Here is a 25,348-nt window from a genome sequence, read left to right on the forward strand (position 1 = left end):
TCTTTACACACACTCACAAATCAGGGGTGGTCTTACGCCCCAGTGAAACACTGTTGTCATGTGCATTGTTTGCTTAAATGAGAACATTGCGACAGAATTTTGGAATAATACCCCAGCAAGAGATCAGATTAAAACGGAATCAGAATTGCTCAATATGAGTCATAGCATAGCCACGGGTCACACGTGGAAATACCTACAGGGGCCGGGCACATCGCAGAAAGAGAGGAAATCAGCCTTGGGAACAAGACAGTTGTAAATCGCTTGTTCTGTAGCTGATGACACACTCGCCCCTTCAAAACACTGGGCCGCCAGGGAAGAAATAACACAGTGTGGAAAATAAACAAACAAGCGAAAACCAAGCAGCGCTGGTCGGACCAGCGGCTGTTTCTGCTGGCCCCGCGTGGCCCAGGAAGCCCACTTCTTGCCTCCGATGGGCAGCCAGCTGGTGGGGTCTGTGCAGGCCCTGTGGTCCGTGTTGGAGGCACTGAAATGTGACTGTTGCGTCGTTTCCCCTAAGTTCCCTGAAGGCTTCCAGTATTCAGGGTCTGTGGTTGTAGGTAACAGGAAGGGGGCTGAAGGCACACAGCCTCCTCCCTGCAGGGGACCAAGGCCAGGGGCAGCACCCTGCCTCTGCCCTGGCCAGCACCGCTGTCCGGCTGTGAAGTCCATGGCTCCCTAGAGAAGCAGAGAGGAGACATTCTACATTCTCCCCCTCACTCTCGCCCTATCCCTCGGTTTTTCTCCTCTCTTGGTTTTTCTGAAGGCCTTCGTGGCTGGCCCTGCTGGTGGGAGAAGAGGTTTTTTCCAGGGACGGATCGATGCTCTGCGTTCTGGGCTGTCTGGGTTGACAGGGCTGACCTTTACCAAGCTTGCTTGGGTTTTCCTTTCTCTGTTGGAAGCCCAGGGAGGTCTGGCTCTGCAGAGAGGATGGTTGAGAAACCTTGGCCTTCACGGGGACTCAGGTGGGAATGGGTGTAATGAAAGTGGGAAAGAGGAGGATCTGAGTGATGAAAGCCCTTTGAGGTCAGCTATTTAAATCTCTCCCGTACACGCCACCTATACAGATGAGAAAACTGAGTCTGGGTGAAAAGAAAAACTTGATCAAGATCACTCGGAGACTTGACAGAGCCCCAGAATCTCGTGTGTGTGTGTGCATACGGGTATGTGTGGACATGTGTGTATTATACATATTGTGTGTACACTTGCATGTATGTGTGATAAAATATATGTGTGTGTATGTTATAATAATATGTGGTATATTATATAATGTGATTATATAAACAATATGTAATATATTTGCAAGGCTGACAATGCCCGTGTTGGGTGCTATGGTCAGGATTGCTCTGGCCATAGACAGGGTTGTATCTGCCCAGCTACCCACTGACCCCTAAGCCACAGTGTATCACGCAGTTCTACAAAACCACAGAGAGTGACTGGAGAAATCTCACAGGCTCTTTTCAAATCCTTCCTTCCTCTTCCTGTGCAAAGATTTCCTTTCAAAGCCCAGTCCGAATCCTTCAGAAATAGAACTTGGCAGTGAAGTCACTTTGAAAGACTTTCCGTATGTTAATTACAGTCAGCCAAGGTCTGGAGCAGAGGTGGGAGCCCACCATCTGCAGATGGGGTCGGCCCCCAGCGCGCTCTGCAAATCCCCATCATCTGGCAGGTGTCGTTTTGGGTTAATTAAGAGCTACACTGAGCCCGTTTACCTGTCACTTCGGAGAATTTTAGGAAACTTCGACTTTCTTGCCATCTCTGAGCTTTTAACGAAGGGTAAACTGAAAACATTTCTGATTCTGATGGTTTTCCTGGCCCTGGCATCTTCAAGGCAGCTGCATTTCATGCCTTTTCTTGTGGCCTCCTATAAACTTTTAATTTCAAATCAATCCTTTCTAGTTACCTCATTTTCTTTTCTTTTCTTTTTTTTTACAGTAAACTCTTCTATGTTTGGAAGACAGTACTGTTTTGGGAAAATCCACCATTTATCCTAAATTTCTTAAACCTCTGCTTTCTTTCTGGGTCTTTGAAGGGAGACCATCCATTCCTCAGCTTGATTCTGTTTAATACAATAGCTTTGCAAGGGCTTTTGATTTGCAGGTCAGGGGCCTTTTAGCAATCAGGGTTTGGATTGTCAATGCTAATCGTAGAGCTCCGTATTCATGGGGGAATGACTCAGTCAGATCACCATAACTGGGTTCTCAGTGGGTCAAAAGACCCCCTTCTCTGGCAGAAGAGAACTTTCCTTCTCTGGGGTGAAGTTTAAGGTTCTGTATCTTGATAGAGGTTTGAATGACACAGGTGTATGTATTTGTCAAAACACAGTAATAGTATATTTAAGATTTGTGCATTTCATTATGTGTATACTTTATAGCAAAAGAAAAAGCTTCTAAACAAATAATGAATTTCAGTTAATGATATGCATGCTGAATTACTTAGGGGAAAGTGTATTGATGTTTCCAATTTACTTTGAAATACACAAAAGATAAGATGAATGAAAGGCTGGAGGGAGACAGTTGATAAAGCAAGTGTAAGAAAATATTGATGATGGAATTAGGTAGTGGGTACACAGTGTTCACTATACAACTCTTTCAACTTTGCTCTGTATTTGAAAATTCTCAGACATACCAGAGGTGGGGAATGGGGAGGAGAGGGCTGGCTGGCCCAGTGAAGCTCTCCCTGGGATGGTGGAAGCCCGAGGACCTAGGGATAGGCAAGTGTCCTGATCCTGCTGTGGCCCTGCCTGGCCATGTGGCCCTGGGGAAGGGGAGGCTGAAGGAAATTATCTTTCAAGTTCGTCTAGTCCATAAGATCTGGGATGATGAGTCCCAGCAGAGGTTGGCCAGGTTTAATGTAAGATAAATTTGTGGTGTAGAGAGGGGGTAATGGCCAGGTTTACTTTGCGTTAGTTCTGGGAAGGAGTGGGTTGCTGGGGGGCGGGTGGGAACGAGGGGAGTGATTGCTAGTCCCTCGGATGCCCAGTGAGAGGCCAAGTCCCTCAGCCTGAACCCCAGCACTCTCTGCTCTAACATCTTGGGTGGGTTTTCCTCAGATGGAGTGCCACGCCCTCTGGACGCTTCCTAACTTCAGCCAGACATGCCCACCTGTGGCTCCGGCTTCCTGATGTCGCAGAATTCTTGGGCTCTGTGATCCATACTGTTCTTGGACCACAGTCTTTCACCTCAATGCCACCCGCTGCCCAAATGTGGCACTCAGCTGCTTCCTTCAATTTCCACGTGGGGAGAAAACACCAGCCCAGTCATATAGGCATTTGAGCATGTGGCAGGCTTTATGTCCCAATGTGGATGGCTTAAAATGGGAGTTAGAAGTCCACTTCTTTTTTTCAATATTTTATTTATTTATTTGACTGTGCTGGGTCTTAGTTGTGGCAGTCGAAGTCTTCCGTCCTCCCGGCAGCATGACCGCTTTAGTTACGGCTGTGAAACCTTAGTTGCAGTATGTGGGATCTAGTTCCCTGCCCAGGGATCAAACCCAGGCTCCCTCACTGGAGTGCAGAGTCAGCCAGTGGGCCACCAGGGAAGTCCCCTAGACGCTCACTTCTCGAATGTTCTCCACCCCCATGGCGTCTCCTTTTGTCTGCCCGCTCCCTCTTGATAACAGAACCTCCCCCAGTTCAGGTCCCGCCTTCCTCTCACGCACCAACCTTGACCCCTCTCCATCCTCACTCCTGAACCCCGCTCTGGGCCTCCTTTTGCACATCCAAGAACTCAGCAATAAAAATAAATAAAGCTATAAGATTCCTTTCAGGGCCTGATTCAGTCTTCAGAGGAGGCCTTTTCCTCTCCCCTCTCTCCCCAGCTTCCCCAGTCTCCTTGGCACGGGAAAAGGTAATTCTCTGCTTCCAACAATATTATCTCGTTTACCTCTCACTAGTCCTGTGACGTAGGTTCTTATTAGGCCCATATTTACGATGAGAAGACTCTGCCCAAAGAGGTTCTGTTACTTCCCTAAGGCCGCTACAGAGCGTGGGGCAAGCTCCCCCTGAGCCCTGCCACACGACGCCCACACCCACCTCACGGGCAGCCCCCTCCCCGGCCCCTGCCCACTTTGCGCTGGCCTTGTGTGGGCCCCAGTGTGGGGGTCCAGCTCCCGGGGCCGATCCCAGGCCTTGTCTCAGAAGGTCCAGTCTTCTCCCCAGGACTGCTCGCTCCTGGGGCTGCTGGAGATGGAGGAGATGATGACGCATGTTTCGTTGTTGAGAGTTCTTGGGGGCTTCTGGGGGTGCACCAGCAGACGGCGCAGGAGCCATCTCCGAGGAGGGCCTGTGTGCTGTGATTCCTCAGACGGAGGTCTTGCTGCCTGCTGCGTGACAGCTGCTGGGCGGGGGCCGGCACCCCCGCTGGGCGTCACAGGAGCTTTTCTGTTAAAGCATCAAGAACAGGTTGCCCAGTTTAGATGGGCTGGTATTTTTGAGAGATGCCCAAAGCACGGATCAGTGAGCAGAAGAGGTGAGAGCCCCATGGTATCCTTGGTCATACGAGAAGTGTCACGGTGAGAGCTCTGTCTATCTTGGGCCATCTGGCCGCTCCTCCGGGACCCCAACCATGAGCCAGAAGTGGACTTTCACATCCTGCCTTCTCAGTCTCACTCCTGCCCTTGAGGAGCGTCGTCTGTGCCTGTGGACGTACCCCATCTCCCATTCCCCATCGCGTGGGTTGCGGCCACATCTTCTCCTTGACCATGGGCTCACCTCCTCCAGCCTGTTCTCCAGGTCCAGGTACTGCCAAGTCTGAAGGCTTCTCCAGTCCCAGCCCTAAAGCATGATGTTTCTGCCCCACCCCACTCTGCTCCGCGGGCTGCCTCTTCTGGGGCCTTGTGAAGACCTGGCTGGGCAGGGGGCACACTCTGACCCCCCAACTCCAGACCTCAGCTTGTGCCCGGAATGCCCTGTCTCCGTCTGCACATCAAACCCCTACCTCTCCTGCTCACATGCTCCTCTCACTGCAGAAAGCGTTCCTAGTGCTTTCCTGGAACTTCTCTTGGCTGGACCAGACTCACTTTTCTAAGCTGCAGTCCTAAGATTTAAAGGAAAGAAGGCAAATGCTCCTTGGGTGCTGTGATGGTGGTGAATTTAAGCAAGGGAGAGTCAGCAGGAGATTGAAACCTCTAGTCCCAAAGGAAGTCGTCATCTGGTGGAGCCCACAGAGCCTCCCTCCCTGCTGGGAGCACCATGGCACCTGAGAAGTGAAATTCAGGCTCAGAAGACAGGAAGGGTCTTTGGACATCACTGGGTCTCACCTGCCCTTGTGCAAATGGAAGACAGAGGCCCTGGGGTGGGAAGGCGGTGTCATGGTGCCGCATGGGCAGAGGGTCCTGGGCTGGGAGACGGGAGGCTGGACTTGGAGTCGCCCCCCACCCCAGACAAGCCCCCCACCTTCCTGAGCCTCCATTTGCTCATATAAAATGCAGAAAGATGCACCCGTCTTGGGAACTTCACAGGACTGTCAGGAAAGTTAAATGAGATTCTAGATGCGGAGGAAGCCTTGGTAACTGATGTCAGCTCATGGTCCTTGTGGCTGACATTTGATGAGCAGTCACTGCATGCCAGACACTGTGTATCGTTCATTCAGTCTCTGCAGTGACCATGGGCAGTGGGATCTGTTCATTGTCCCGACTACTGAGGAGAAAAAGGCCCAGAGGGGTTGAACATCCTGATGATGGTCAACCTGTTGAGCTAGGAATAGGCAGATGCAGGATTTGGGCTCCAGCTGTCTGGCTCCACCCGGAGAAGGCAATGGCACCCCACTCCAGTACTCTTGCCTGGAAAATCCCATGGACGGAGGAGCCTGGTGGGCTGCAGCCCTTGGGGTCGCTAAGAATCGGACATGACTGAGCGACTTCACTTTCACTTTTCACTTTCATGCATTGGAGGACATGGCAACCCACTCCAGTGTTCTTGCCTGGAGAATCCCAGGGACGGGGGAGCCTGGTGGGCTGCTGTCTATGGGGTCACACAGAGTCGGACATGACTGAGCGACTTCACTTTCACTTTTCACTTTCATGCATTGGAGGACATGGCAACCCACTCCAGTGTTCTTGCCTGGAGAATCCCAGGGACGGGGGAGCCTGGTTCTTGCCTGGAGAATCCCAGGGACCTGGTGGGCTGCCGTCTATGGGGTCACACAGAGTCGGACACAACTGAAGCGACTTAGCAGCAGCAGCAGTCTGGCTCCAGAACCCTTGCTCTCAGCTTCTGTGCCAAACTGACTGAGGACCACCGGGTTCAGTGGCATCATGTGGGCTCGAGTCTGGGGGGTCTGCTGCTCCCCAGCCGTCCTTATGGCTGACTAGGCCAGGTCTACAGACAGGCATCTTCCTCGGCAACTGAGGACCTGCCCCGCCCCCCACCCACCCCAACCTCTCGTGGGTGAGGACCGCCCATGCCCTGCCAGCTGCCTGTGTGGCTCTTCATCCAGAGGCCCCAGCATGTGGCTGGACCAGCCCTGAGGTCGACCTCTTGCCCCGGAGATGGTCGAGCTCCCTTCACCCAGAGGGCGCACTCTCAAGGGGCATCTCACAGGATGGCGGCCCACTGAGGGTGCCACCACGCCAGGCGGGGTGGGTCCCTGGAGGTTCATTTCTTCCACCAGGGAGCAGGACAGCATGGTAGATGGAACCTGGGCAATGGATCATGTAAACTGGTTTGAATCTTGGCACATAGCAGGTGCTCAATAAACCCCTGGCTATTGGTGTTAATAATGGAAGCCTTGAGAGTCGTCTCTGGTAGATGGAGGAGTTCCCACTCCTTCACTCATTTAATGAATGGTTTTCAGGGCCTGCTAGACATGGAGATGCAAGCATACACTCCCTGGCCCCGGGGAGCTTATCTCCTTGTGGAGGACATAGGATTAACAAGAAAGATGAGCACAGTTAGTTAAGATATGTTAGCTTGTGATCAGTTCCATGGAGAAAAGTTCAGTAGGGAAAGTGGAAGGTGTTTCCATGGGAAATGCAATGGTTTAGAAGTGACTTTGGAGTATTGCCTGGAAGGAGGTGAGGGAGAGAGCCGTGCAGACGAGACCGCAGTGTCCCGGTGGAGGTTCCAGGTGCATTGACTGCTGTGGACGGGCTGTCACACGGCGGGTGGGTGGCGTGTGGGTGCTGAGCAGAGTCACACTGACCTGGAGACAGACACTCCCGTGTCGCAGGGCAAAGCTGGTGTTGGGCTCAGCGGGAGATGGAGTGCACCCCCAGAGGGGATCAAGGGGGGCTTCCCAGAGGAAGAGGTATCGGAGTGAGATTCTAGAAGGTCAGGCAGGTGGGGACGTGGTCGAGGATGGTGAGCAACACTGACTTAGGCACATCCTCTAGAGGAGTCGGAACTGTTTATGGCCTGTTGCCAATTTGGGGACAAAGTTGAGGGGGAGGGTGCAGGATGGAAAACAGGGCACAGTTAACTAAGTAGCTCCAGCTGGGTAGGCCCAAGGCTTGTACTTTGAGGGGCTGGAGATCAAGGAGGCTTCCTGGAAGAGGTGGCCTTGGAGCTGGGCCTGGCAGATGGGCCCGGTGCTGCTCGATGGAGATGCCGAGACAGCCTTAGCCGGTACAGCCCCATGCCCCGGGGCCAGGCGCAGTGCTGTCAGGAAGCGCCTCTGATGGGGCAGCTCTGAGGGTGCCCAGAGCCCCGGGGGAAGTGCGGCTGTCCCCCTTCTCCAGGCAGCTCGGTCTCTCTGCTCCCCCACCGGACCCCCCAGGAGGAGGCAGAGGCGCCGTGGCGCTGATGGATACGCCGGGGGCTGAGCTGCCGCGGCCCCACACTGTCACCACGCTCTCCCTCGTTCGCCGGAACCTGACACCCTGACCACTGAGGCATAAAAAACAGAGAATTGGAAGGCTCAGCCTGTCAGGCTGGGAGTGGCCCCCAGAGAGCCCCAAGGAGGAGCACACGTGTGCATGTGTGTGTGTGCGTGCACGCACACATTCTGCCTGCGGTTGCTGGTGGAAGTGGGGAGGAGGCCAGCTGGGCCTGCGGGCTGGGAGCGGCTGGCTCTCAGCCCTGCTGTCTCGTTCCCACTGTACCTGGTGGAGCCCCAGGGGCCCTAAGATGTCAGCTGAGGCCTCTCAGGGAACGGCGGTGCTCCAAGTCCTGACTTGGGGCTGGTGGCCCTTCTAGAGGCTTCTGCCTTTCGGCCCTTTGGCACCTAAAAGGAGTCCATGGGAGCGTGGATGGTGCCGAGGGTGGTCTCATGGGGCTGGGAGACTCCTGTCACCACTGCCAGGGAGGGGCCCACATGCTCTGTAACCGGCGGCCTAAAAAGCCGCTCAATAGCCAGCTGCCCATATAACCGGCTAACAGGCACGGGGGCCCCTGTGCCCGCAGAAGCCCAGCCGCAGGGAGCCGACAGGCGGCGCCTGTCCTGTTACAGAGCCACGGGGATTCTGGGCTCCTCTCCTGTGACTGCCCAGTGGTCTAGAGGCCCTCCTGCGGCTGGAAGGGAGGCAAGTGCCAAAGGCAAGCGTCATGGCTCCGCGAGCCGCTGGGCGGGAGTGCACGGCCCTCAGGCTCCACTCTGGCCCCCAGGCCCAGTGCTGTCCCACCCGGCACGGCCTGCGGCTTCTGCTCCTCCCCCGCGGCCCAGAGGCCCTAACCCCGCGCTCTTCTGTGCTCCCCCAGCCCTTTGGCTCGTCCCTTCATGTCAGCAAAGTGCCCTCCACCTCCTCCTGGCAGAGGGTCTGAGTTTATGTCTCATCTTCCCCGTTGGAGAGAGGCCTGGGGAGCAGCCACCTCCGGATTCACAGCCCAGAGGCCTAGACCAGAGTTGGGGTCATCTTTGGCCTTCCAGTCCAGAGCCGCTCCGGAAACACATGGGAGGTGGCACTGCACCCATGCTGTGGTCCTGGAGTGACCTCAGTCAGGGCTGAGGTCTGAGAAGCAAACGGTCTGGGCCTTTGGGCTTGGGTCGGGTGACTCCAGGCTGTATTGTGAGAGACCCTGGGCGTCAGTTTTCTCATGTGCAAAGTGGGCCTACTACCCTAGGGAATACCTGGCATGTGGTAATTCAGTGGTACATGTGTGAGAGACTGGTATTCACTCCCAGAATAAGAAAAGGTTCTAAGGGGAAATATGTGCATGGGTGCTAAGCCGCTTCATTCCGACTCTTTGCAACCCACGGACTATAGCCCGCCAGGCTCCTCTGTTCATGGGGTTCTCCAGGCAAGAATACTGGAGTGGGTTGCCATGTCCTCCTCCAGGGGATCTTCCTGACCCAGGGATGGAACCTGTGTCTCTTGCCTCTCCTGCATTGGGAGGCGGATTCTTTACCACTAGCGTCACCTGGCATTCACGCCGATGAGTAAAGTTCTAAGGGGCAATACAGACAATGCCAGTGACAGCTGTCCTCTTGACAAGGGGGCGGACCGGACCTGCCTTTATTAGTTACACCAAGTACCCACCGTTTGTGGGGGACACGGTGCCAGTGGCCTTTTCCGAACCTGACCTGACGCTCGGTTCCCGTTTCTCTCCCGCCCCCGCATGCAGGGAGTGAGTTTTCCGGGAGCCCCTACAGCCACGCTCAGTACCCCTCGTACAACGACTCCTGGAGGTTCCCCAACCCGGGGCTGCTCGGTGAGTACTGGCAGAGGCCCCGCGGGGCCCCAGGCCATCGGCCGCCCATCGGGGCCTCGCTGGACCGGGGCCCTGCACATCATCAGGCCTGGTCACTGGGGGGCGGGTAGCTCCCAGACACTGCCAACATGGGAGTGTGTGCTGGAGCTCCAGGACAGCAAATACCACCGCAGGCTTGCTTGTGCTATCAGCATCCCCCAGGCGCCTTGGTGGGCGACGGGAGATGGCACAGAAGGGGAACAGACTTAAAAAGGCCATTGAGACAGGAAGAGAAAAGCAGGAAAAGTGCCTGCCTAAGAGTAACAGATTTCCTAAGGATCACTGCCCAGGTTGGTGATAAATCTCTAAGTAAGGGCAGCCAGGGGCCGATTTGGGTTGATTGGGAGTGGCTGTCTGTCTTGATGAGGACTCTGAGGCTCGGATGTTGATTAGTGATGTCTGCTGTGGATACCACAGGAAACTGGTTGCCCTGTGACTGAAGGTCTGCCAAGTTGTGCCAGGCCAAGCTCAGACGGTGCCCAGCCTCTGCCCAGGCCTTAGACTGCAGATGGTCCATGGCTGGGGCCAGCATGATCTGTGTACATCACCAAAGATATTTGAGCCACCCCACAGGGCTGTCTTAGAAGGCCAAGGGGAGCCCGTTATTTTGTTGCAGTGAACTTACATGAAACCAGCTGGTGAGCCCAAGCTGGAGCTGAAGGTTTTGGAGCATGAGGCAAGGGTCCCCCTCACAGATGTCAATCACCCTGGGGGTGGACCTAGCCCATCAGCCTCCAGGCAGCAACATGATTCCTTCCCAGCAATCAGCTGAGTAATTTCCACTAAGGTCAGATGTGGAAGGGCCTCTGAGACCATCCAGGTTTGTCTGCACAGCTTAGCAAGGCTTGCTTAAGTAAGAACCTGTTAATTCCCTGGATCCTCTGAATTATTTAAGCACTGAGAACCATAGACTTCGTCAAAAAGGCAAGAACCTAATGTCTTTGAACTCAAGTTGCCAGGCATGGGTCTGCAAAGGAGACCATGAAGTCACAGCCTTGGCCCCTTCCCCAATGTGCTTTGGTGATTAGGACAGACAATGACGCAGACACTGTCCCTTCCTGGCTGCCGTTCTTCCATACATTTGAGCCTTGGACTGCCCAAAACATTTTGAAAGTGTATCATGCAAAACTTCAGGTGAAATAAGGAACAATGCCAGCTACCTGTGCCTGCAGATTTCATTATATAGAAGACTGGGCTCTTACCTTCTATGACTTCCTACAGGGGCTGAATCTGTGGACTGATGGCTTAGACTTATTTTTTGGCTTTGGTAAAAATTACTTCTAAGTATTGAACCAGGTGTCTGCTTACCTTATGCTTTTCCTTAAACAAGCCCTCCTGAGAGGTCTGGGTTCTGAGTTGGCCCAGTTAGTCTCAGGAGGCAAATGCTGACCCTGAACCAGTCTTTCAGCAGGGATAGGGTCGGGGGGTGGGTCTGGAGCCTGAGCTAGGGAGCTGTTCCCTGCAAATCGACCTCGTACAGGGCTCTGGTCCCAGCACTCCTGAGAGACCCACAGGGGACGTGGCACAAAGGAGGCCTGGGTCAGACCGTAGGAGGAATTCCTTGTGATGGGGACGTGACACCAGTGAGGCCATGTTAACCTAGGGTCTCCACATATGGCCGTGCACTGCCCAGGGGGTCAAGTGGGGGCTGAAAGCAAGCCCATGCGCGGCACAGAGCCCTGAGCCCCAGCACAGGGGTATGGCTGCCTTTTTCTAATTTTTTGAGGTGTCCAATAGGCTCATTTGCCTGCAAGTTCCAGAATGAGAGAAGTGAGAAAGGAGCTGCTCGGGCAAGCGTAGCCATGGCATAGAGTAGGAGGTGGGGGACCTTGAATGCCAGACTGAGACGTCTGCACCCGATGGTGTGGGCAGCTAGGAGCCCAAGGGGATGTCAAAGGTGGGGTGGGGCTAGACCGCATCCGAGGCCTTTGCTGCCCAAGATAGAGTGAAATCCAGTTGACATGCACAATTCTACATGTGGGCCGGGTGTCTGGTATGGAAATGTTGTGGACTCTGCCCTAAAGAGCTCACAGCCTTGGGGGGGAGAGAGCCTTAGGCAGGTCTGCCGCGATGAGAAAGCCTGTCTTAGGATGTGCTCAGGGCCTTGAGGGGTGCCAGAACCAGCGTGGGGAACAGAAAAAGAATCAAAACTCTGTTCATCCAAATGAGCACTTGCTAATTGTTCAGGTACTCGGCAAAACCCTTCATGTGGGTTTTTATCCTACTCTCATTTTATCCTATCAAGTATCCTATCCCCTAGACAGCACATAGGATTATCTTTACCAATGAAGAGAGTGAGGCTCAGAAAGGTTAATTAACTTACTTGAGGTCACACAGCATGCGGGTAGCAGAATGAGGACTCAAACTCGGGTCACCCTGATTCTAGAGCCTGTATTAATAATCAGTGTGTGATGTGGTACTTTGACTCTTCCTGACCAATTCAGTCTGAACAGAACTACAACCAGAAAAGAGACTTATCTCTCCATAGGAACAAGCCCGAGAGTCCCAGATAACTCAGTCCTTGTACGCCAGGAGGACAGTGCTGGTCTGTTTTTGAAAGCTGGGTTACTTTATCTGTCAGGCTTTTAGTTGCAAACGACAGACTCCACCCTCACTGGTTTAAGCAGAAAGTGAATTTATTATGGAATAGTGGGGGCTCCCCGAATCTCTAGGAGGATCAGAGAGATAGGTATGGGACTCCAGCCGGGAACGTGCTCGGGCTGCTCCAGCATAAACACCCTGCTGTTGGCGCCGACGGGCAGCCTGCTTTGTGTTGCCGCTTCAGCCAGGGTGTTTGGGAGCTTTGTCCTGTCACCACCCAGAGCGGGGTGCCTCTGCACCCACTCCCAGCAGGGGCTCACACCAGAAAATTCTGGAAACACAAGAAACGTGTAAACAATATTGGGCTGTTACCAACATGAGAAATGGCCCCTGTACTGCCCAAATCTGCAGCCGGGGGAGTCTTAGGTCATCAACCAAAGGGGGCCTCAGTTGCCTCAGGTGTAAAAGGAAGAGAATGGCCACCAGCAGCATCATTCAAGCGCGAGCTGGTCATGATGCTCTCCCGAGGCCCCGAATGCAGTGATCTCACTTTCCTGAAGACGAGGGAGGCGCCAAGTTTGTTCTGCCATGCATGCATGCTATCCGACTCTCTGCAGCCCCATGGACTATAGCCCGCCAGGCTCTTTTGTCCATGGGATGCTCCCGGCAAGAATACTGGAGTGGGTTGCCATGTCCTCCTCTAGGGGCTCTTCCCCACCCAGGGATCAAACCCGTGCCCCTTACAGCTCCTGCACTGGCTGGCAGCTTCTTTCCCACTAGTGCCACCTGGGAAGCCCTGCCATATGTTGCTCTGCCCTAAGTGGTAAGTTCCAGGCTTGTTCCCCTCCACCAGCCTGCCCTTCCCCCAGGGTCTTCAGGGCTTCAGCTGGAGGAAACCCACCGGGCTCGAGAAGCAGACCTACCATTTCTGCTGCTTAGGGAGGGTGTCAGGGGGAATCTGCTCTGAGGCTTTTCTGCGCCACAGGGGGAGCTGTGAAAACAGGAAGGACTCACACACACCCTGCCCACACCTCAGCCGGTCTGGCGGAAGGGAGCCTCGTTCAGGGACACACCGCCAAAGTGAGGACAAGTGATGCCACCTATTGAGGCTCTCTTCTTGCTCCTTCCTGGGAGCTGCCCGCGGGCTACCCACGCCAGGCCCAGCCAGGAAGGCCAGGGTCCGGCATCCCGTTGGGGCCCCAGGCAGGCGGGGTGGCGGGCTGGCGGCAGGAAGAAAGGCCGCTGCGGTCAATTAGGATTAGAACCGGAGCGCCTGTGGCCGCTGTAAGGGGATTAGAGAGCGCGTAGGAGCCCGGAATGACTGTGTCAAGAAGTAAATTGATGATAATGTGAATTAGAGACGAAAAATGACAGAAGAAAGGACAAGTTTATTCTAGACGGAGGTCTAATGGGCACCAGGAAGACAGAGCGCTTTGTGAGGTGATGTTTTCATTTCTCACGGTAAATGTAGGCGTTCTTTGATTTTGCCATGGGGCCCTCACACTGGGGCCGCTGGACGGCCTGGCCAAGAGATTAGCCTCTGAGAGGGGAGAGAGTCAGAGCCCAGGGTGAGAGCTACTCCAGGGAAACTCGGAGGGCCGAGCCAGGATGTCCTGTCCCTCATTTGTGTGGGCAGCTCCTGTGACTTTCCTGGTTCTGTGCCAGGCCTGGGCTTGTGGGGCTGGCCCTTACCTCACACACATACGCGCACACATACACACACCCCTCTCACCTGGGCCCTGAAGGGAGGGTGCAAGGCTGGCATTGCAGATGTTCCGGGGGTGGCTGGCCCCATCGCACAGAAGGGAGAGCAGAGAAGGCCGACAGACACCTGAAGCAAGAGTCCAACCAGGGTGGTGACAGGAGGCAGCAGAAAAACCCATCTCTGGGAATATTCCCGCCTGGCGCTGGTGCCCGTGCCTTCCAGCACTGACTGCTCCCCCACTGTCACTGCTGCCCTCCTGGGGGCCAGGAGGGAGAATTATGTCCACCAATTAGGGCTGGGTTTGGAGGGCTGGTAGCACAGGTCAGTCCTGTCCTCTTGATTCCATACTAGCAGGGTGACCGTGGGCAAACTCCTTATTCTCTCTGTGCCTCAGTTTCCTTGTCTGCTAAATGGGGGCAATACTAGTGCTGCCACCAGTTGTGGAGATTAAAAGAGTTAAAGGATATACAGGGCTTAGAAAAGTGCCAATTTCCAAAGCACCTTCACATCTTTACCTCGTGGGTGCCCTCATACAGCGCCCCCTGTGACCTCCTTTTACAAAGGAGAAAACTGAGGCTCAAGGAGGGAAGCCACTTGTCCAGGGTCACTCAGCCAGGAGTGATAGAGCCTGAATGGCAATCTCCAGGCCTCGGTGCCCAGTCATGGAACCTGGGAGAGTTGCCAGGACTGGTTTAGATTTGGGTGAGATTTCAGAATGAGCCACCTCCCCTGGGGAATTAAGAAGCTTACTGTTCCTACCCCAGCAGACACATGGTCTGCAGTGGCTGGCAGGACCCCAGCTGCTAGCCACTTGGATAAACACAGCTCTCCAACGTGACTGTATCATGGCCCACGGAGTCCTGGTCCAGGACTGACATCCAGAATTCCAGGCCAGGCTCTGTGGCTTTGGGCACATGATTTTGTTTGTTGAGCCTCAGTTCCACATCCCGCCCCCCCACCCTCACCCATAAAAGGAGGGGATGGCCCAGTGTCTCTAGTTCCCATGGCTCTGAGAATCTGCTTGTCGCCCTGAGAATCCTCAGACTCTTTCGTCCCTGGGGAGAAGTTTGAGCACAGAGCAGGGCTTCTGGAGGTCTCATCCAAAGCATGTCATCAAAGATAGCAGCCCTGAGACAGTGGGAAGAGCCCAGCATTGAAACAGGAGGCCCCACGCTGGCTCTGTCCGGAGGTCACAGGAAGCAGGGCCACACCCTTCCCTCCTCCCATGTATTCACATACCCAAACCTTCACATCCCCTAAGCTCAACCCAACCTGCTTCCTCTAGGAAAAGCCTGACTCTGCCAGGATAATCTTGCATTCCCAGAGCTCTGTTCTCAGAGCTCTGATCCCCTCTTGATCCTGAGCATTGGCCTGCGTTTGTTCGTTATTGCCCAGCACTGCAGCCAATGGGGTCGGAAAAATAAACGAATGAATGGGCAGGGTCTTTACTATTGCTGGTTCACTCAGCGCTATTGCTCATTTTCTCAGCCAACCCAGATGAGCACACAGCATGTGCTGGGCTCCAGGCTGGGGGCTGAGAGTGAACACGGAGTACAGCAGAACCCAGCCCCTTTGTGGGACTCTCCATCCAGGGGACGGGGGAGACGGAGAGAAGGAAGTGATCAGAGGATGTGGTCCAGCCTGCAGCAGGGAGTAGGCTCAGGAAAGGGGGTGTCCCAGAGGAGGAGACAGGGACTCGGGGACTTGAAGGAGGCAGCGCTATGCAGCAGACAGGGAAGCGGGTGTGAGGTGCAGCCAAGATGTTCCAGGCAGCAGGCAGAGCATGGCAAAGGCGCAGAGGCATGGGAGTATGATAAAATGGGCTAGCGCTACCTGCCCCGTGGGTTTAAATGAGACAACATGTGTAAAGGACGTGGCAGGGTGGGATGCAAGTGCTCCCCCCGCGGTAGCGGCCACTGGCACTCTGGTGTGTTTGAGAGGGTTGTGGAATTGGATTCTGCAGGGCGGGGTGCCTGAGTGTGAGCAGGAGGGTGGTGGTGTGGAGGGAAGTTCAGAGGTTGGCAGGGCTAGGTCACCAAGCTTCCACGGGCCAAACTACGAAGCGATGACTTTTCATGTTCCTGGTCAGAAATCTTTTCCTGTAAGGCACACTTTCCCTGTGAAGGACCTGCTAGTGAATATGTCAGGCTTCGCAGGCCATGTGGGCTCTGTTGCAATACTCAGCTCCGCGGCAGCAGCCTGAGAGCACCACAGACAACGCAGAAACAGCAGGCCAAGGCCGGGTCCCAGTAAAGCATGAATTACCGAATCGGGGGTGGGCGATCGGCCCCAGGCTGCCCACCCCAGCTCTAGCTGGCGAGGAGGCCCTGAAACCTATAAGCAGGCAGTGGCCTGAGGAGGGACCAAGACGTTGGTGAGAGAGGACAGTGGTCTGGACTGGGAGAGCGAGAGGAAGGGACAGAGGTAGCGGACGCTGGTGGAAAGGGACCCCGGGCACAGAGCTCGGGATACGAGGTCTCCCTCCAACTCTGCGGCCTCTCCTGTCTCTTTCAGGCTCCCCGTACTATTACAGCGCTGCTGCTGCCAGAGGAGCTGCCCCGCCCACAGCTGCCACTGCCTACGACCGCCACTGACCCCCAGAGCCAGGCAGGCGCCAAGCATTTCTGACACATATCACTGAAGGCCATAGCCTCCCAGCCCCCTCCAAACACAGCCAGAGGGGCCCAATGAGACCATCCCCCCCAGCAACCCCCCACTCGCCAGAAACTCCCTCCCGCATTTCCTGCCAGGGACTCCAGGGTCTATGATAGAGCTATTGGACTTCTAGACACCTGTCCATTTCTAAGGTCAACCCATGAGCTTCTCCTGGTGGTGCCTGCAAACCGACAGACTGTTCTGCAGACAACCACAGCCCCAGCGCAGCCTGCCAGCACCCCACCCCACCCCCACACCCCGAGCTGTCTGACCGTCCACGCTTCTTCCTGCCCCAGGCCCAGAAGGGGAAGTTTGCTTTTGTTGCTTCAACAGCACCCGTGTAAATACCTTCTTGCTTTTTTTGTGGGCCTGAGGGTCCAGCTGAGCAGACTGCCCACCCATTTTGCATCCAGCATTCCGAAAGTGTCACAGGAAGACTTGGACCTGTGCACAGAGCCACCGTTCTGCCCTGGGTACCCCCAAAGGTGGGTTTGGAGGTGCCCTTGAGACTAAGGATGCCCACCTCCCGACCCCAGTCTCCACTTATGCTACTTCTTTAATATCTGGACCAAGAGTCTCATTGGGTTGGTTTTGCTCTAAGCACCCCCCTCCCCCAAGACCCCTTCCTGGCTTCCTGCCCCCATTTCCCTGGGCCCAATGCAGTGCAAGCAGCTCTTTTCTGTATCAAAGGACTCACAAGAGGACTGTCTAGGAGATTCCTCAGCTATTGTTCTAAAGTGAGATGGCATCCAAGATACCAATTGCATTGTGGACTTGGAACGTTAGGGCCGGACGAGACCCAGAAGATGATGGTCCAAGGTGGAGCATGAGGCTCTCCAGACCCCCTGCCCTTGGACCACTGAACTGAACTGGGATGTGTTTACTAAGGTGCTCCCAGGCTCAAATCACATTGGACACCCACCACGGACACTTCTCCCACCTTCCAAGACGCCAGAGAGTGGATTCAGGGCAAGCCTGTCCCTGCCACGTAGACAGTGATTAACAGAAAGGACTTTGTCTGGACCAAGGACCACAAACACCTTCAGCAGTCAGCCAGAACTACCTGAGCAGCCCCTCTCCATCTCACTGAGCCTACTATGCAGCTGGGAACCAAGGTGCTCGGGTAGGGGCGGATGCCTGCTTTGCATCGTGGGTACCTGCCTGCTGATACAAGGGGCTGTGATGGTCAGGCCATGGCCAAGGGCCTTGGGAGCCTGGAGTGGGAGTTGGGAGAACTCACTGTGGGCTGGAGTGGTCAGAAAAAGCGACCTGGGAGGATCTGGGGAGCAGAGGAAAGCTTCCTAGAACGGGACAGGCAGTGAGGAACTATTGTGTGAACTGGGAGTGGTTTTGAAATGGAGGTACCAGGGGCCACCATCTCTTTGCCTTGGGCCTCTATTCCTTGCATACTCTCTCTTGCCCACTCAGAACAGCCAGGCAGAGGCATCATCCAAATCTGGACTGAATGATGGCCATGACAGCGGACCTGGCCGTCTCCTGTGACAATGTGCCCGATGTCTGCATGTCACCAGGCTGGCAAGGAGCTGGGGTGGAGAGAGCCCATGCTTGACGTCATCAGGCCCAAGAGGTCTTGTCCTGGCTGTACCTTTGCCTGCCTTGCTGTGGGTCCTCAGGCAAGACCCTCCACCTCTCTGAGCCTCGGCTGCCTTGGTCCAGCAGGGCTCCCCTGTAGGACGACCCGACAGCTCCCTCCCCCTCCCTTACTTCCTCTGCCCGTTTGCTGGGGCTATGACAGGGGCATCTGGGGCAGGCCCTCCACTTCCGAGCAAGAAGACTGGGGCACCTGAGTCCTGCTAATATTTGGACCAAGTTTTAAAAAAAAGAACACCTAGAGGGGTGGAAATCAGCTTTGAGGAAGGCATAAGTCAGCTCCCCTCAGGGGAAACTGAGGCCTCGCTTGGGGAGACCTAGGACCAGGCAGGGAGACAGAGCAGACCTTCTCTGACCACCACCACATGTCCCCCCGCCATCACAATACCCCTATAAGAAGGGGAAACCGAGGCTCGGCAAGGTGGAGTCCCCAGGCAGCGACTGGTGGAGATGAGGCTTGGGCTCAGCCCCCTGACTCTTGGCTTGTAGTGATCCTCCTTCCCTGGGGTGGGAAGTTGATGGTGAGGGCGCAGGAGACGGTTCTGGGCCACCTCCTCAGACCATGTATCCTGGGGCTGTTAGAACTGCCAAGGAAGCCCAGTCCCCAGGGCAGAGGTGGCCCCAGTGGGCTCACCGCGGGCACACCCCCCATCCTGAAACCTGCTGTGCAAAGAAAGGAGGCAGCTTGGGCCAGCGCCCACCTCCAGGAGCCCAGATGAACCAGCTCGCACCTCCATCTCCCAGGCAGGATAGGAGCAGGTATGTCACCGGGACCCTCCCACCTTCCCTCCCTTCCAGAGAAAGTGGTGGAGTCTGGGGTCTGCAGCACAGGCCTCTTGGCCTCCGGCACCCACACCCTTGGATCCTGACGCTCCTGTGGTCTCAGGCTGTTGGGAGGAGGTCACGTTTCCCTGAACTGGCTACCTAAGTGCACACTATCCTTTCTCACCAAAGCCCACCTGGCCCCAAGTGTACCCCTCTCCCCATCCTGCTCCTCCTCCTGACCTGTGATGAGCTCCTTCCATGCCTTTCCTCTCTCCTCTGGAGTCCTCAGATTGCATTTGTATTGATTAGACTAGCACTTGGTTCCTGGGCTGCCAGGCAGAAGCACAGGCGTACACGCAAGCACATGTATGTTCCCACCACGGACCTGATCTCACCACTGAGTTCCCATGCTGCCTGCAGAGCTGCCTAGGAGCTTGGAGTGGAAGCTTCCAAAGGACACAAGCCGTTGAGTAGATGCCAGAGAATTCTGAATGGAAAACATGAGGCCAGGGCTTTCACCAGCATTGGGGCAGGAGGCCGGGGGCGTTGCTCCATGCGCCTTCAGCCCCGTGTTCCAGCCCTTTTTGAAAAGGACATTGTAGATTTTACAAAAAATGTTCATATCATCACTCTATCTGCAACCTAGAAAAATCTGATGACATATCAAATCCACATCCCTTTCCCAAGGCGCCTTAGTTAGGGTTCGCCCTTTCATAACTGATGTTTGTATGGTGCTTTGCAATCCTTGACCATCCCTTGGGGCAAAGATCACAATGCCCATTTTATAGATGGGAATAGTGAGAGGCTTACATGGCAAGACAGAGGTGAAGAGAATGCTCAGATTTCCCGGCTTCATTCTCTCTCCAGATTCATGCTCCTGTCATGGGAATGTTTGGCTTAGAAACACCCTTCAGTCTCCTAGAAACCCCAAGACCTGCAGTGAGGAATGGAAAAACAGTGACTCGGAGGCTGGCTTGGTGGAGGGGCCACGGTGTTGATGACTTTGCTGGTCCAACTTGATTCCCATTAACACTGAAAAAATGCAAGGTCTTTGCCAGATCCACACCAACACTTCTGAGGTTTCATCCCTATTCCTTCCCTGCTGTGCCTGAGACTCAGCAGGCATGGGAACTCACCCAAGGCCTGACAGGGCCTGCACGTGGGCCCGGCTCTGACTCTCAGGGCCCCGGGCGCCAGTGTCAGGAGAGATGTCCCCACATTCCTCTTTTCTTCGTCCTTCTTCTTATGGAACAGACTCCAAACCTGGCTGTGACAATATGCAGTAGTCCCCAGATTTGGACCATCAGGGGTGCCCGCAGCCTTGGGAAGCAACTGTCACCATCTCAAGAGCCCTGGAGCAGCTGCTTCCTGGGCCGGGCAGGTGGGGTGACCATGTCACTTCTCCAGGGCAGAGGCATCCTAGCTGGTGGGTGCTTGCCCGACCCAATGGCATTCAAGTGTGAGAACTTTAAAATGCTCTGTCAGCCAAAAAAAAAGTCTGGGTGAAGTTTGACCCATGGGTCACCAGCTTGTGACCGCCCCCACCCCAGTCTTTAATCAGTGCCTCCCTTCTTCACCTCCTACCACGGGATGTGGTCGGGATAGGGGACTGTTGTCTTTGAGGGGAGGTCAGTGCTGCCAGGGTCTTTCACAGGTCCGGGGAAGCACCCCAGATGTGGCCACACGGGAGCTGAAGATGAAATCTCTTTACGAGAAGTCACATCCCTGAGCTAATGCCCTGCCGTGGCAGCCTCTGGCTCCAGCCACCCTCTTCTGGGTGATACTTCAGTTAGAATTTAGCTCCAAGCCGTGGAGAGCAAATGTTGAAAACAAACCAAGCACTCCTGACAAATACCTGGAAACGAGCTAGGTCTGAGACACAGCTGCCACGAGGGTAAAGAAGAATCCAGGCCCCTGGACTGGCCAGGGCCAGGCCAGCGTGGGTGGATCCACAGCCCTGCAGGAGAGACCAGCTCCCTGACGTTCCTCCTAAGAGGCGGCCCTGCGGCCTTGGCCTCACCAACCCAGGAGCCCACCACTGATGGTTTCCAGGCACGCACACTGGTGCTGCTAGAGAATGTATTCCTTTAGTTCTTTGGGCCTCGGAGAGGTCCAAGGCAAGCACATTTCGTAAAAGGTAACAAAATACATTACTGAAAAGTTGGACAGTCAGGCCATGACTCCTAGCCTGCATTCTGCCCCACCTCCCGGCAGCCCCTTCGGCCCCTTGTCCCTTGTTGTCCCCGAAACTCAGGATTCCCTCTTGCATATTCATGGTGGAGCTGCGGTGTTGATCCACCTTCCCCACTGTCAGCAAGGCTGCGCCTCCGAAGTGGCGGCCAGGTCCCAGGGGGCCGACCGGGAGCAAGTCCCCTGCCAGCCCCCTGTCCTGACGAGGGGGCTGCAGCCTCTCTGACAGGGCGCTTCTTGCCGGGAGCAGGCAGGCACCAGCTGATCTTTCATTCGCTGTAATTTCTCAACACGGGGTCCCGTTCCTGGACTCCCCCTCCCCCAACCAAAGGGGACCTCGGGGTGACATCCCTACCATTCTAGAGTTTCAATCCACATGTTCCCAGGGGTTCTGTTAGCTCACCTCCAAGGGTAAACAGAACTACCATTCAGTAAGTCTGTTCTTCCCACATCTTAAGACTCGTGAGCCACACGAGGAGAAAATGCAGCTGTTTATCCATTTATTGAGGGAATCTTGATGAATTCTAAAAGGGAGTTGGTCTCGGGTGGTATATTTGGCCTCTGGGCCAGAGGGAAAGGGCAGGAATTCTGCCCCTCAGCTTTGGCAACGCTGAGCATGGCAGGGAGGGACTACTTGGGAGTTGGGGGCCCTCCTCCTGGACTCTGAGGACTGGCTGGAGGAGGCCCGCCTACAGCCTCACTCATCCCAGCCTGGGCCCACCCACTGCAGCCCCAGCGCTGCTCTTATCCCCACGGTCGCCACGCTCGTGGCCACATCCCCCATCTTCTCCAAAAGCACCGTAAAGAACAAGTGATTTTGGATGATGGATTGTTGATTTACAAACAGTGCATTTCCCTTGGAGTGGAACAGAAAGGAAACCATTTAATGGCTCCCTTATTTTCAAGCATGAATACATTTTAATGAAACTATTTTATTGTATTTGAGGAAATGGAGAGTTGAACATTCCAACCAATCAATAGCCAATTAATTGCTATAAAGCTAAAAGAAAATAAATAAGTCTTGAGTCTATTTTCAACACCCTGCAAAGCTCAGAGCCTGCAAGTCTGGCCTTCCCCTTCATGCGTGCCCATGTGAGTGTACACACACATGCACACACACTCGCACCCCGACACCTCAGACGTACTTGAAACTCAGAGGAAGCACTGAGTCTTCTCATGCCAGTTCTTGCCTGCTCTTCTTGCCTGTGGTCAGAGGAGGCGAGCAGACCTGGCAGGAGCCTGTCCTGGGGCTCAGGAAGAGGCAGGCCCGTGCCCTGGATCCGAGCTGCCAGCACGGTGTGGGGGTGGGGGCGGTGAGACGCCGTTTCTCGCGCCCAGCCTTTGGGCCTCCAAGTTTGGGCCGAGGGTGGAAATCCGACTCGGGTTTTGCCCTGACTCTTGCTGGAAGATGCTGCCCTGGTTTTTCAGTCTCTAGTGGCCTTGGACATTGAGTATTTGTAGAAATGCAGATTACATTGCAAATGGAACTCATTGCCAGGCAGACACATGGATTTTTGCTTTTCATTCTTTGAGACAGTTGACTGTCTTAGGGACTGACCTTCCAGCATCAAAAAAAAATACATATCTACTGTTACCGCCAAAGTTTGTGATGCCTGCATAGATGCTTACTTGTTAAAAAAAAAAAAAAAGTACAAAAAAAGAACAAAAAAAACACAAAAAACAAACAAAAAATACCACAATTGAATTGCCTTTGAAAGTGGGAGATGATGTCTCCAACAGATTGAAAAAAAAAAATGCTTCTTAAAAATGTGTATGTTTTGTATTCTTTTTTTCTAGTAGAAAATAATTGACTTGAAATATTGGTGTTTTTTTTTTTCCTTAGTGATGTGTGTTGCTTTTGTGTGTAATAATATTTGAATGTAATTACAGCAGTGCCAATTTGCCAAAGATGTCAGACATATTTTTCTTTTGTTGGGAGGAGGGCAGGGGCTGGGGTGGGACTGGGGAAAAAAGAGGGGTGGGATTTTGGTTTCATTTTTAAAATTTTTTTCTCATTGAACCTGGAATTTGTGGTTTTATTCTAAGTTAAATGATTGACCGCAACACCTTTATTTTAGATTAGTTGGACAAACTTGCAATAAGATTGGCGTAGTTTCAATATCTGTGTGTCTTTTCATGAGTGACTGTTCCTAGTGAAGAATTGATTTTATGTAACCTTTATGTGAGATAATTATTTGTAAATATTTGCCATAATTTTATTGGTTCCTAAAATAAAAGTAATTTTTTAAGTTCAGAAAAAACATTTGATTGCATTCATTTTTACAACTTCATAGATGGTCTTTGATAGCTTTGACAAAGCCCATCAGAGTTGTGGGGAGTTTTACTGGCTCTCCTGATAAAATCGGGGTCCAAACAAATCTGTGCAACTTGAATGATGTGCTGGCGCTTTGGACTGGGTCCTGGGCAGGGGTGGGAGAGGCAGAGTCCCCACCCTTGAGAGGTTCCAGGCAAACTGCCAGCCCCTGGGCCAGTGGGGAGTGAGAGTTAAACCCCTGGATTTGACTTGTGATGGGGATCATTGGCTGAGTTCTGTAACCTCAATTTCCTTAGCTCCAAAATGGCCCGTAACACCCACCTCATTCATTCATTCGGCGGAGTGGTTGAGCATCTCTTCTGTCCCTAGCACTGGCAAACTTGGCAAACAAGGACCCTGCTAATGTGAAGCTTATTATCTAGGGGTTCTTGTGAAAGTGAACACGCATGTATGCTCAGTAATGGTGTATGCGTGCACACATGCTCTTAACCTTGAACCAGGCTGGATTTTTAAGTTGCCTAGAACCTAAGCAGTCTGGGCACGCCCCACACCCCTCTAACGTGCAGCAGAGTTCAGAAGCCGCACCTTCCAGGAGGCTTTGTCTTTGGGCTCAAAAGCCACAGGCCATATCTGGCCAGAGCTCAGGGCCTAAGAATCCGCAGTCCTTCCGTGGGGAAGGTGCCGTGTTTCTAGGCCTTCAGAGTTGCATGCTCTGGCTGCACGGAAGCCCGGGGTGGCTTTCCATCGGGGGCAGGCAGCCGCAGCCTGCACCCTGCCCCTGCTGGGCAGTGTCAGTCTGCAAGGGCAGGCAGGGACCGCTGCGCCCCTTGGCACAGTGTGTGCGACACGGTAATTGCCAGAGATGGAGTGGGCGAGTGACCGCGTGGGGGCCATGGGCTGCGACTCATTCATATTTAATAAAGCTGGCTGAGCGGCCTCCATTCATTTTGGCAATGGATGGTGACAAAGGTGATTCCTGAGGGAGAGAGAGATGCTACATGGAGAACTGGCCCAGCTCCTTTCTCCCCAGCACTCAGGACTTAGGGGCACAAACTTCAAAGGAAAGCAGCAGCATTTGGGAACTGAAGGTTGGGTTCCAAACCTAAGGGAACCAGTGAGGTAGAGCCATGCTTCTGTCCCTGAGGCTGCAGCCCTTGTCCCCGGCTCTCTGGGGACAGAGCCCTCATGTCTGCCCTCCTCATGGGGCAGTTACCTGGTTATCTGCAGTAACCAGGGCATGTGGAGCCCCCATACAATGCAGAATGGTGGGCTTGGGCCAGACCTCCTGTAGAGTGAAAATGAAAGTGTTAGTCGCTCAGTTGTGTCCAACTTTTTGTGATCCCATGGACTGTAGCCTGCCAGGCTCTTCTGTCCATGGAATTCTCCCTGTGAGAATACTAGAGTGGGTAGCCATTTCCTTCTCCAGGGGATCTTCCCAATCCAGGGATTGAACCCAGGTCTCCTGTGTTGCATGCAGACTCTTTACCATCTGAGCTATAGGGAAGCCCTACCAGCTTCGAGTAAGGAGGGTGGAAATGCCACCCTGAACACACTCAGGCACGTTCTGGTCCAGCAGTTCCTCTGCCCTCAGCCCTCAGCAACCATCACAAAGAGGGGCGGAGCAGATGCCTGAGGCCTGCCGTGTGAGGCTCAAGCCTTATACCCATTTGTTCCTTTTTTTTTGTTGTTCTTCAAACCTCCACTGGAGCCAAGCCCCGTGCTGGATGCTGGGGACAGAGGTGATCCATCAAGGGACAGAGTTACACCAGAGCCATGAAAAAGACAGAGGGATCACGGGACCTAAGAGCCCAGGCTGGAGTCTCAGCTGCAGTTCTTAAGGGTCAGTTTGGTGATGTGAGCTGTCTCTTAACTTCTAGAAGCCACAGTTCTTCATCTGTATAATGGGTATTATACATGATAATGTTTACTTGGAAGATGTTATGAGGAACAGGTTATGCATTGTGTGAGATTTTTTTTTCTGAAT

General features: G+C 54.0%; 1 protein-coding gene across 5 annotated transcripts in view; it reads left to right on the plus strand.

Annotated features, from left to right (window-relative positions):
* PAX5 (paired box 5) overlaps nucleotides 1–23,350 on the plus strand; it is a 184,568-nt gene extending 161,218 nt beyond the window's left edge. For all 5 annotated transcript variants that reach the window (XM_043487197.1, XM_043487199.1, XM_043487198.1 and 2 more), the window contains 2 exons: nucleotides 9,497–9,583; nucleotides 16,383–23,350. In XM_043487197.1, coding sequence (XP_043343132.1) covers nucleotides 9,497–9,583; nucleotides 16,383–16,462 — 167 coding nt within the window. In that variant the 3' untranslated portion in view covers nucleotides 16,463–23,350. The remainder of the gene's footprint in view (nucleotides 1–9,496; nucleotides 9,584–16,382) is intronic.
* The last annotated feature ends 1,998 nt before the right edge of the window (nucleotides 23,351–25,348 follow it).

Source organism: Cervus canadensis, chromosome 14 (genome assembly GCF_019320065.1).
Source record: "Cervus canadensis isolate Bull #8, Minnesota chromosome 14, ASM1932006v1, whole genome shotgun sequence".
In the NCBI taxonomy this organism is placed as follows: Eukaryota; Metazoa; Chordata; class Mammalia; order Artiodactyla; family Cervidae; genus Cervus; species Cervus canadensis.